Genomic DNA, 14006 nt, shown 5'->3' with positions numbered 1-14006 from the left:
GTAAGGAATGACAAACGTGTACATACGAGTATAGTAATCACCAGCGTAGATAGTAATTAGTAAGGAATGACAAACGTGGCCAAACGAGTATAGTAATCAATAGACTAGATAGTAAGTAGTAAGGAATGACAAACGTGGCCATACGAGTATAGTAATCATCAGCCTAGATAGTAATTAGTAAGGAATGACAAACGTGGACATACGAGTATAGTAATCATCAGACTAGATAGTAAGTAGTAAGGAATGACAAACGTGGCCATACGAGTATAGTAATCATCAGCCTAGATAGTAAGTAGTAAGGAATGACAAACGTGGCCATACGAGTATATTAATCATCAGGCTAGATAGTAAGTAGTAAGGAATGACAAACGTGGCCATACGAGTATAGTAATCACCAGACTAGATAGTAAGTAGTAAGGAATGACAAACGTGGCCATACGAGTATAGTAATCACCAGACTAGATAGTAATTAGTAAGGAATGACAAACGTGGCCATACGAGTATAGTAATCACCAGACTAGATAGTAAGTAGTAAGGAATGACAAACGTGGCCATACGAGTATAGTAATCACCAGCCTAGATAGTAAATAGTAAGGAATGACAAACGTGGACATACGAGTATAGTAATCATCAGCCTAGATAGTAAGTAGTAAGGAATGACAAACGTGGACATTTGAGTATAGTAATCACCAGCCTATTTTAGTTTAGTAATGATATAGTGATAATAATAAACAGTCACTAGAGAATTAACAAAGAACATCAATCACTTAATCCACTGTTATGTCAAATATAAAATATGAAAGAAGTATTATATAGTAGTACATAGAAACTGAGAATAGTCAAATCTTTAATAAGAAGACGAAAGTAGGTATTAGTACAATAATTAGATATTTAATTCATAACAGAACATAAAATTACATTGATAGGGTTTTTAACGGGCGATAGCATTACAATGGCATCACGTACTACTGCATAGAATGAAAATTTAAGATCTAGTGGACCCAGTTTAGAAATAATACATTGGAATCAAAGACTGCTTTAATTTTTCCTTTTGGATTATGAATTGCCTCAGTTTCAATTGTATAGCTACCTAACAGTTGAATCTTTAAATGACATATTGAAAACACCAAACATATTTCTGTGGTAATATTTTGCCTTAGTGTCAGTGTGTTCCTTGTCAAGAGAAGTCTTTACTTGTTTTATCTCACAACCTATACATAGACTTGTATAGTGGTGAGACACAGTGATGCTGGTTTTGTATTGCCTCTTTCGCAAATTAACCTGTAGCACATTTGCTTCGATGTCCCATGGTTTTGTCGTTGGATCATTTATAAAGCATACAATTCTAATGATTCAGTCGTTTGACCAACTGACAGGATCCTGTCCTAAAGCCCCATTTTATTTTATGACACATGCACATTTACTTATAACAAACTTTAAAAGATCTACTTATTTAGTGTACATGGTTTACTCATTGCCCATCACTACACACACTTATCTTGTATCCACATGTGTATCGGGTTAGATTTGTCATCTGTTTAGCTTCTGGGTATAAACATGTGATGATGATTCAGATAAGACATGACGAGAGAATTGTATTTAACGGATCACCATGTAGGTCCGAAGGCTGTATAGTGGCTTGTAGTTAGGCTATCGTATGATTGAGGTTATACAGTGGCTTTTCGTTCTCCTCTCATTTTAAGGCTATCGTATCATTGACGGCTTTGAGTTTTCCACTTAATATATGTTATAGTATCATGAAAGGGTATACAATGGTTTTTACTATTTAGTTCTATCATTTAAAGGCAATCGTACCATTGAAGGTTGTGCACTGGCTTTTAGTTCTTTTCTCACGATTGTTTCGTTATAGTGCTTCTTCATTGATACTTTACTCTCATCTCTTTTAGCATAAAAGTTTACACAATTAAACAACAAACACACTGAAATAAAATGATTGGTTTTACATATATAATATGCTATTTGCCTCTCACCAACCATTAATATATATCAGATATAATCCCATATATAAGAAATTAGATCTAAAATAATATTCTCACATGTTAGTTGCCTTGTCCATATCTTTTCAATCGATAAAGCTTTATATCTGATAGTTTACATGAATAACTGAAACAAAGTGTCAAAAACAACTTTAAAACATGTTGTTATATCAATATTAATTTGATATATCTGTTTATACTTTAACAGTTTACACATTCAGTGATTTTCACTGTTTTGACATGGTGTAATATCCCATTTCGACTTCAAATCCTCGTAGTTTTCATTGTTTAATCAGAATTTAATATTTTATTCCAATAATGCATCTCGGGACAATCTTTTTTACGACAAATCGAATATAACTTTATTGTACGAAAGACATGTATCAACATCTTCTCTCAATTCAATTCAATGCAATTCTTTGAATTGAGTTACCACCTAATTTCTTGAGAGAGAGAAAAAACCAGTCAAGGTGAAAATTGTACAATTCAGACAAATATATACAGGGAAACAAATAGTTGGTCCATAAGAGCAATAGTTATTTTTATTTGTCACCTGACACGCATTTTTACATCGTAATATTTTACTTATTTCTACGCAGATTATTTTGGACTGAATTTCCTGGTATTTAGTCATAAATGACCAATGACTTTTTCGAGGAAGAGTTATCATTGACATAGCCTAACATTATAAACCCTCCGAGAAGGCATTTAAAATATTATACGTATGAACGGTTTCATCGTACAAATATGTGTTAACACAGGTAATAAACCGACCAGGTAAAACATTTCATTCATTTAAAAGTTTGAAACGCGTAACAAGAAAGTCGTCCTATTTTTCGCTGAACCTTTCCAAAGTACACAATGCCTATCAGTGAGTCTGAAGCCAACAAGATCTTTGATGTCTGTGATGCCAACAAAGATGGCAACGTAACAAAACTGGAATTGTTAAAGGGATTAACAAGCTATTTCCAGAAAAGCATTTCAGTGGAAGCTGCAACTGTAAGTTTTATTTTACAAACATGTAATATTTTACAAACATGTAACTTATTTGTTATGCATGTAACTCATTTTACCAATATGTAACTACTTTTACTATTGACTATAATTGCTTGAAAATCGTTGAATCGCTTCTTACAGTTTGGTCATCTAGGACAGTTGATTTCTGGAGTCATTGATAATATCAAAATTTCTACACTGATAATTTTTCACTATATACATTTATTATTCACTTTTCACTAAAATCAGCTACGATAAGTTTACCATTGTCCTGTTAGCCAGAATTCAATCTAAAATCCAAATTGGCAATAAAGCATTTCAACCTTGTTTTACAAAAACTCTAGAATTGACGAGTTGTTCCCCTTACTCTATCAACATATAAAGTACACTATTATAAACCTTTAAAATCTTGGCAGTCAACCTCTTTTAGTTCCCTATATGCTGACAGAACGTCGACAACTTTTACACATTCCAGTGTAACACTTGCATCATAGTTTCAATGATATAACCTGGGTTGACGCCCTTTTGTAATGTCCATAAAGTTTCAAATTATATGATCTGATTGTGTCAATACCTTTGGATTTCAGGATATCTTTATGGGTTTGGATGACAACAAAGATGATAAGATAACTAGAGATGAATTTCTGAACCAGTTATGCAGGAAGTTAAATAGACGGTATTTATCACCCTAATAATTTTTGTCTGCTTATTGATTTTTTTAGTGTCGTGTTTTAATGTACTTAAAAGAGTATTTTTCTGTGATTTTATCAAATATTATAAAATGTTTACCATGATTGATTGTAGTTTTTTAAAAGGAAATCAAAATTTAAATCTTCATATTTTACCTATTTATTGTGACCTTAAATTTTTAAATCTCGAATAATTTTAATTCGCCAATAGAATATGTTTCTACACCATTTACAGATGTGCGACAAATATAGGTTGATTATTCACTCCCAAGGTATTTTTTTATATCTGATTTTAGTTAAGTATGCCAATTATTAATCCAAAATACATGTATTGATAGACAATATAAAAATAAGGAGATGTGGTGTGACTGCCAATGAGACAACTATCCAACAAAGCTTATTATTACGTAATGTTGCCTTGATTTGACGGATTTATGGTTTAATCTTCTTACAGAATAATGTACATTTTTATATGACATACTCAATACTTAGTAAAGTGATTTATACTTCACAGCAACCAATACAATAAACTTTCAGCATAGAATTCAAACGACATTGGTTTGAAATGACGTTACTATCGTTAAGAAAAAAATTAATGCAGCACGGATGATGAAAAAACATATAGTTCACTCCCACTTAAGAGTGCCAGTATATGAAATAGAAAGTGTTCAATTCTTTGATTGCGATAAATGGACGTGGGAAAACCCTATATTCCAACAAACACAGCAGTGTTTGTACTTAAAGTCGCACTTTATTTGGAATATAATCATATTGTCAATTTACGTGGAATTTCCTGTAATTTTAAAACCCAATTTTACTGCAATATGACTGGAGTGGATGATCAAAGATATGGAAGTATTAAATACACAAATGTATTCATGTTTTCTGAAAAGTTAAAGATTGATTGCGTATGACATATGAACCAAATGTTAGAATACAAGGAAAGACTTGAAATTTTTGAAATACTAAGGCTTTTCTATTTCAGGAATAGATTACCAGAGCTGTATTTGGGGAAACTTTTCGGAATTTTGGTCCTCAGTGCTCTTCAACTTCCTCATCTAGCCTTTTAACTTTTTTCTTCGAGCGTTACCGATAAGTCTTTTGTAGACGAAACGCGTCTGTTTAATTCTGGAATGATAAGTTTATTAAGTTGGTAGCGGATTCAAATCTGTTTCTAGTATTCACTGTAAAAATCGTGCTTAGAATTTAAACACTTGTGATACATGTTTAGATCTAAACGTGTTTAGGATTGTGTTTAATTTCTAAACATATTTTTCAGTAAGCACATACTATTTAAACATGACGTGAATTTAAACACGTTTAAAAATGAAAGTGTATAGAAATTAAACACATTTTCTAAGCTAAACACGATTCTAAACACAATCCTAAACACATTGTACTGAGACACGTTTAGATCTAAACTTGTAAAAAAAGTGCACAAAAGATGTGCTTAGAATTGTGTTAAGAATCTAAACACCATTTTTACAGTGTATATTCTTAAAAATAACGTCGAACTAGTCGTGAACTAGAGGTGCATGGAGAGTGTTCTGATTAATGATTGACTAGTATACAAGTTTAAAGGTTTTATCCAGGAGGGGCCATTGACCTCACTTGGAGACTAGCTGCATCGTCGTCTACTTAAAGCTGTGGTCTAAATACCAAGGGGTTTCGACATATTCAAAGCTGTTATATTTCGGATTCAAATTCGATGAGTAAACTAAGATGTCTATAAAGGAGGAAATTCAACTCTTTAATGAAATAGCTAATTGTTATTTTCAAAATGTTATCATGCTTTCAAGAAGTTTCTTTTTTCTTTTCAGTGAAGCATTTGATAAGGCGTTCAATGAAATGGATAAAAATGGAGATGGTACTTTATCACGTGCTGAGGTAACCACCGCCTGCCGACAATGTGGTTGTAGTGACGCTGAAATAGATGACATGATTAAAAGTATTGACAAAGATGGAGATGGCCAGATTTCAAAAAAGGAATTTATGACATTAGTTTAAATTTTCCATTTATTGTAAATAGACACGTCTGGTTCCAGTTACGTTCGATTTGAATTATGTTTGTGTAATAACTGACGAGAACAACATCGGATAATATCATGGCATATCCGTTTGTTGTGGTGTAAAAAAAACATTTATGTAATTAGATCGGTATATAATGACTACAATAATGATTTTAGAATCCGATAGAAATATGGAGATATGACAGATTATATATTTTATAAAAAAACATGCACAAATAAATCATTTAAATATTTCAGTCAGTTAATTTGCATATGACGATAATAGTTGGTTCAAGTTATCACAAAGATTGCACCCATGTAGTATATATATATATATACAACTCGTCTAAACATCAACCCAACAATGTTAGATCTGTAAATTTGCTTTTGCAAATTTTTGGTTCTTCCCTCGCCGGGATTCGAACCCATGCTACTGTGATATCGTGACACCAAATCGCCTGCACTGCAGCCGTCCCGCTAGACCACACGACCACCTGGGCTCTCAAAAAAAGAGCTTTCGGTGGGCATGTGTTACCTTTCCACGTCAGTTTTAATCTAGCGGCGTACTACAGTACATGATATATAAGGCATGAAGATGTTATTGTTACAGATCAGCTAAATAAATATATATATATGTCTTTGCCTTGAGAACAGAGATCCTCTTGAATTTCTAAGAGTTTTAACGTATACTATAATTCTATACCCCTCCTCTTTATCTCGAGTCTTCCTAGGAGTTCAATTTGTCCACTATCCAACAGCATTTATGCTGGTAAAACTCGTAAGTTGTGTCTTTTTGAGATGAAACATTGAGATCATATCTGGGAACAAGTATAGGTTAACAAAAAGAAAACCATCTATGAATATAAAATCTCCCCCCAAAAAGGCGTGGTTTATGAATCGGCTGTATTTACAAAGTGCAAGTATAATAGATAAGAGAATATATGATTGGAATAAACTGATCCTTTCAACTCATTTAACCAAAGCCATCAAATAACACAGGAATTAATACATCAAAGAAGGCGATTTATACCTAAGAAACATTCATACCAATAAGTCGAAATTAATGACAACGACATGGTAACAAAAAACCAAACGAAAAAGGCCAAAGACAAACACATGTACACAAAATACAACATAGAAGACTGAGTAACATATGTACTCGCACCAAAAATACACAAAATACAACATAGAAGACTGAGTAACATATGTACTCGCACCAAAATACAACAAAGAATACTGAGTAACATATGTACTCGCACCAAAATACAACATAGAAGACTGAGTAACATATGTACTCGCACCAAAATACAACATAGAATACTGAGTAACATATGTACTCGCACCAAAATACAACATAGAAGACTGAGTAACATATGTACTCGCACCAAAATACAACATAAAAGACTGAGTAGACTGAGTAACATATGTACTCGCACCAAAATACAACATAGAAGACTGAGTAACATAATGTACTCGCACCAAAAATACACAAAATACAACATAGAAGACTGAGTAACATATGTACTCGCACCAAAATACAACATAGAATACTGAGTAACATATGTACTCGCACCAAAATACAACATAGAAGACTGAGTAACATATGTACTCGCACCAAAATACAACATAGAAGACTGAGTAGACTGAGTAACATATGTACTCGCACCAAAATACAACATAGAAGACTGAGTAACATATGTACTCGCACCAAAATACAACATAAAAGACTGAGTAGACTGAGTAACATATGTACTCGCACCAAAATACAACATAGAAGACTGAGTAACATAATGTGATTTTGTACATCAACTACATTTTGATTAAGGTCTTGGGATATTAAAAAGAAGTCTAATCTTGCTTATTTATGGGATTAGCTTTTCTCCATGTGAACTGTTTTAAATCTGGATTAATTTCCCTAAAGGGGTCTGTTAAATTATAAAGATCTTTTAAGTCTAGAACTTTCTCCTTAGCTTTTGGGTTATTAATATTTTGATAATTATATGTATCAAGACTTTGGTTTTGTACTAAATTATAGTCTCCAGTTATAACAACTGATGGATTGTTTAAAGTTTCTATCATTCCACTCAGTTTTATATAAAAATCTGGTGTATCTTTGTTTGGACCATATAAGGTTATTAGGGTCATTCTCTTTCCTTCGATTTCCATATCAATTCCTAACAAATTTCCTTGATCATCTTTTTTTACTTTATGTATTTTATACTCAAAGTTTGTTGTCAATAAAATTGCTACCCCTCTTTGATTTGTAGCAAATGAATTAAATATGCACTCTCCTCCCCATAGATTTTTTATTGATATTTCATCATTTTCTGAAAAATGTGTATCCTGTAAGCAATATATATTACAGTTTTTTGATTTAAGATAATCAAAAACATCTCTTCGCTTCTCTATTGAATTAAGACCTTGACAGTTGTATGAGAGAAATTTTATACTATTATTACTCATTTTCAAATGATATTTCTATTTTAAAAAAACAAAAATATGTATTTTGTTAAATGCATAAAAGAAAACCAAGAAAAACCCATACAGCTGTGTACTTAAAGTGTGTGAATGTGAAAATATCTTTGAGATGTCTGATCTCACCTGCCATGTCTGAGAAGAATTCAAATTGTAACCAGAATACACCAACAATGCTGCATAATATATTATACATTACTGTGCCAATAACATGAAATAGAGAAAAAAGACATACAATTTGTAAAATGTAAAAATAGAAAGAAGAAAAAAATGAGATCATATATAATCAAAAAGAGACAAAGCAAGAAAATCAAATGGTTAAAAACAAATTATGTTGTTCAAAAAGCAACATATCCACTATTGTTCTATTTTCTTTTAAATAACAGAAATGATGTTCTCCTGGTATAAACAACCCATCAATGTAGACATAACACCAATACTGTACCAAATATCCAAGTATTATAATTAATACTTGTACCAAATATCCAAATATAATCAATATATGTACCAAATATCCAAATATATATAAACACTCTGAATATACACGCCATAAAAAGGCTATAATAAATACCAAAGACTTTGTAAAGTGGATAGTCGCACGACAACGCCGATGCTCTATATTTAATAAGAAATAAACATAATTCATATTCATACATATATATATACACATATAATATATAATTCAAACATCAGTTTCAAACAAAAAACTCTCAAATAGCTGAATAAAATTTTAACCAGAAGTAAAATTTACCAAGAAAAAAGCGAACTGTTCAGATTGACGGTGTCGTGCTGAATGATTACACGGGCAATAAAATACCGCGAAAATAATTTTGAAGCGGGAAACCTAAACGCCCCCTATGTTACATTGATGAAAACACCCAGGAGAAATTAATTTCACTCTAATGCACTGCCCGTTTAAACGAATGAAAATTACAATTCTCCTGGTATAAACAACCCATCAATGTAGACATAACACCAATACTGTACCAAATATCCAAGTATTATAATTAATACTTGTACCAAATATCCAAATATAATCAATATATGTACCAAATATCCAAATATATATAAACACTCTGAATATACACGCCATAAAAAGGCTATAATAAATACCAAAGACTTTGTAAAGTGGATAGTCGCACGACAACGCCGATGCTGAACCCAAAGAACGGGAAGCTATATATATAACTATTATAGTATTAAAATTGTTTATAGTCCAAAATGCAATTAATAAAACAAAAAGAAATTTATTAAATTCCCAAATTCTGGGAAACGATCATACGTTCTGATAAATCGTCTTAAACATAGCCATCCTTTGAAGTGTCCGACTTCCAACGTCCATGACGTTTAAAAAGTCTGTCTGAAACTCCAAATCTCGCTGCGGCTGTAGCACCCCCAGATCGTAAACTATGTAATCCGTATGATTTTATATCGGGAACAAATGGTGAAAAAGCATCAATGAAAATTTCCCTCATCCTTGTATAGCTTAAAGGCTTATTCGTTGAACGAAAAACAAATTTTCCTTTCACTTGCGACAAATTTCTGAATAAATACAGATTTGAATCGGATTGAATGCCACTCCATTGCATATATAATTCCAAATTACGAACTGGACACAACGTTGTCCCGGTCTTCGCAATAATCAGCCAGTTTCCATCTCTGTAAATATCTGTCTTGCTTTTTTCAATGAAAATTGAAATGTGTGATGATTTGAAATTAATATCAAAATAACGCAAATTTAGCAATTCTGATACACGCATAAATCCTGCATATCCCAATATACATGCACAAATGGTACGTTGTGAAAAAAGATTTTCTACACAAAATAACTTATCATACATAGCCTGCAATAACTCAGGAGTTATCGGCTCTTTCTTCTTAATTTGTGAGCCTAATTTCCTTTTAGCGCCTTCAAAAACACATTTAACTAATTGAGAATCTGTAGGAGAATCTGCACCAATAATCGAATGCGCCCACTTTATACTATAAAATGCATCACATACGGGGCTAGACGTGGCAGAAAATTGCACTAAAGAAGCTAAATATAAAGCCAAATATAACGGTTTTGTCGGTAAAATATCAACATCAGAAATGTGGTTGATTTCCGCCCACTTTTTCCATCTCAAAAAACCATAGTAGTATTTCTTTACTGTGTTGTCCGATTTACTTTGCGCTAACAAATCGGGAATAATTGCTAAATAACTGTCAAGATCATTTGGTAACTCTGTAATATCGTTTCTGAATACCTGGAAAAACATATTTAATAGCATAATTTTAAATAAATATGTGGTTCCTTCAAATTTTTGATATAGTTCATCAATATAATACATAATACAGTACACCAATAAAATAAAATATATGCAATAAAACTGTCAACCATTACATAAATTATAACTACCACCAAGTTAATACTAATTGTTAATTAATGTCTCCCTGAAATCCATTCTAAGAGCCAACACCTTAAATGGTAAATCAATATTACCAAAAACTGATTTATTCCCTCTACCAGGTAAAAAGTTAGCTTTGTTAGTAGGTAGGTAATAGAAACCCAACACCTGATCAATAAATCTATCACCTTTGGGACACAAAAACGGCCAGTAATTCGCCGATCTCCACAAAGGTAAAATAACAGTACCATATGCATTGCACTGCTGCATGTACATAAGGACTTTCAATAATAGGCAAACTGGGGGAACATACCACCCATTTATACCTTGCCAATTGACAGTGAACGCATCAATACCCATTGAATGTACATTCCAATACCTGGAGTAAAATACAGGTAATCGATGGTTATGATCACTGGCAAACCAATCAATTTCATGAGGTCCCCACAGGGAATCCAAATATTCAAAAACGTGTACTGCAACACCCCAGTCATCAGTGTCTATGATACGACTAATATAGTCTGCAATTTCATTCTCAGCCCTGGGTATCCATTCAACCTCTAGGGACACGTTGAACTTTAAACAAGTCACAAAAATGTCGTATGCAATATCTTGCAAATAAGGCTTCATACTGCCTTTATGAACAATTGAAACAACGTTTTGGTTATCCGTAAACCATTTAATGCGTTTATCTCTCATAAAATCTATCAAAGAATGAAATACACATTTAACAGCCGTAAGTTCTTTCCAAGTAGAACTATGATGTACATCGTTTTCATGCCACATACCATGAGCAATATTCTTAGGATTTTCTACTGTAAATCCACCATATCCAGTGCCACTAGCATCACTATAAACAATAGTGTGACACGAAAAATCGGATACAAAATGTTTAAAATTAATACATTTAATATTTTTCTTCCAGAATATAAGCTGCTCTTTACTTTGAACCGAAAGTTCAATGTAAGATTTCCAAGAACAAGCTGACATTACATCAATACTAAGATATTTAGTCATAATATAAGCCACATTTCCTATGACATACGACATGGATATAATCTGGCCAATAACAGAAGCTACAGTTCTCACATAAACTTTACCTAAATTTCTTAAAGATTGTTCAACTTGTATTATGGTATCAAACAATTTTGACAGTCTATCAACTGGTATGCTCAGAATAGCTTTGTCTGTATCAATAAAATAGCCTAAATATATCAATGTTTTACTGGGAGACCACATGGATTTTTCAACCTTGGGTACAAACCCACTATCAATAAGATCTTGTTTAACTTGTGCGGCAATATCTGTACACGAGTTAATATCAGAATGGGTGCCAAATCCATCATCTAAATACATAAGAATTTGTTTACCCTCTCCTCTCCATTTTTTAATTAGCGGCCTGGTGACTTTAGTAAATATATAACAGGCAGAACTCAATCCAAAAGGTAGGACGAGAAATTTAAAATATTTTGTACTTTCACCATATGTCCAAGAAAACCCAACCAAGGTAATCAGTATGCGGCTCGTATATGTCTAAATGGCGATAAGCTGAATGTATATCAAACTTAAAACAATAAAAATCTTGTTTGATAAATTGCATAGCTACACGGATATCTTCAAATTTCACAGATGTCTTCCACAGATGTAAATTTACGTGACGTAGATCTAAAATTAAACGTTTTTTGCCATTGTTTTGAACAGAAACAGTTAATGGATTTACGACTAATGGTTTATCATTAGTACATTCAATAATAAGTCCTCTTATCAAAAGATCATCAATAGCTTCTGAAACAAAATCACTGTGTGTTATAGCAGAACGATTGTTTTGTAAACAAACGGAAGGCGGTGTAGTATAAAAAGGTATTTTATACCCGTGTAAAATAGTATCAATAATGAAATCATAACAACCAATGCTATACCAAAAATCAATATGTCTCTTTAATCTACCTTTGACGATAATTTTAGCCTGACCTTGTTCATATTCAAAATAATCATGTGTAAGATAGTGTGCACTCGATTGACTATCACTAGAAATATTTAAATACTCATCTTTTATGAAATCATTCCGTTTTTGGCTTGCCGACTGCTTTAGGATTGAATGGACATCTATTCCTCCAGTGTTGGTTAGATCCACAACCATAGCAGGCTCCTTGTTGAACTCTAGGCTGACTTCCGCTCGTGCTGGGCATGTTTGAATATAACGGGAATCCGGAATACCAACCGGACTGAGGTTCCCGAAAGGGCTGCTGTTGGAATTTTGCTGGAATATTAGGTACATTCTGAGCAGAATTATTAACATAATTAGTAGAAGATTTGACCTTTTTTGACGCCTTGAATTTGCGCTTTTTAATAGCTCTATTTTCTGCTTTGGTGATTTTGTTTTCATCCTCGGTATCACTTGCAACCGGATTTGTCTCATACTGCCTAACAGTATCCCAACCACCCTCACTGCTATCAGCAATCTTAATTAATTTGTTACGTTTTTTAAGCTTGTCAATAACATCAACAACAGTTTCACGTGCGTATTCTGATTTACAATGTTCAATAGCCCAAATTACTTGATTAAGGTCTTCAACAAATTCAGAATTAAGTGTATGCTGCACTTTATTACCCTCATATTTCCAGTGATATTCATTATCAACTTTGAGTTTTTTAACCTGCGACGCGACAGCTAAAGTGGACCCCTGAACCTCATTTTTTAAATCAATGAACTCCTGACGGAGTTTAGAGTTAATGTCACCTTGTTGTTTAACAGCTCTGAAAATGTCCTGTAATGAAACATCAGGAGATTCTTCAAGTGGTGTTGGATTCTCTGGATCCATGGCTAAGTTCAAGATCACTGGTATTAAAGAGATAATCGTAACTGCAATTACGATTATCCCAATATGGCGACGGTAGATATAGGTAAAATCTTTACACTCATTTTCTTAATTGTAGCATGTTTTTGTCAATAGTTACTCAGCTGCAAGGTTTATCTATACCATTTCATCATATTTGAATCGTAACGGTGCACTGGAATTGTCTAAGCGCTTTGAAAATAGCCGTTGAAAAATTCGGGATGATAATCGTAACTCGGAAAAAAGATAATCGTAATTATGGTATTTAAAAATAAAAAAGATAATCGTAACTGGAAACTGTTTTATTGATATTGACACTAAAACGTATATCTGATAGCATATTATGAAATTATGGCGATGAATTATTTACGAAACGTCCCAACATCTTATGACATTTCTTTTTATGCATATATAATTAATTGTTCTTATGAAAACAGCTACATACTAGTATATTATAAAATTTTTGGAAGGGTGAACAAGACTCAAGAAATTTGGAAATGGGAAAACACGAACTTTGTTAATATACAGAAATTTATTAAACTAGGTATGCCACAAAATATGTGAATGAGCGATGGAAATTATGATACATGACAATAATTGTCAGGCGACACGCATG

General features: G+C 32.7%; 1 protein-coding gene and 1 pseudogene across 1 annotated transcript; one reads left to right on the top strand and one right to left on the bottom strand.

Moving 5' to 3' along the window:
• Positions 1–2751: 2751 nt before the first annotated feature.
• On the top strand, positions 2752–5948 carry LOC139513859 (calmodulin-like). The gene is made up of 3 exons (XM_071302714.1): positions 2752–2996; positions 3581–3669; positions 5503–5948. Exons 1-3 carry the CDS (start codon positions 2859–2861, stop codon positions 5687–5689), a joined length of 414 nt encoding a protein of 137 aa, XP_071158815.1. The 5' UTR covers positions 2752–2858; the 3' UTR covers positions 5690–5948.
• Positions 5949–8744: 2796 nt separating this feature from the next.
• Positions 8745–13380, bottom strand: LOC139513858 (uncharacterized; annotated as a pseudogene).
• Between the last annotated feature and the right edge of the window lie 626 nt (positions 13381–14006).

Source organism: Mytilus edulis, chromosome 2 (assembly GCF_963676685.1).
Source record: "Mytilus edulis chromosome 2, xbMytEdul2.2, whole genome shotgun sequence".
Classification (NCBI taxonomy): Eukaryota; Metazoa; Mollusca; class Bivalvia; order Mytilida; family Mytilidae; genus Mytilus; species Mytilus edulis.
This window is presented reverse-complemented; position numbering and strand designations above follow the sequence as displayed.

What these genes read in the sequence shown, in the direction of transcription:
- LOC139513859 (XM_071302714.1), top strand. Translation starts at nt 2,859, where the DNA reads ATGCCTATCAGTGAGTCTGAAGCCAACAAGATCTTTGATGTCTGTGAT. An exon ending in TTTCAGTGGAAGCTGCAACT is followed by an intron (nt 2,997 to 3,580) that starts GTAAGTTTTATT and finishes TTTGGATTTCAG; the next exon opens with GATATCTTTATGGGTTTGGA. An exon ending in TGCAGGAAGTTAAATAGACG is followed by an intron (nt 3,670 to 5,502) that starts GTATTTATCACC and finishes TTTTCTTTTCAG; the next exon opens with TGAAGCATTTGATAAGGCGT.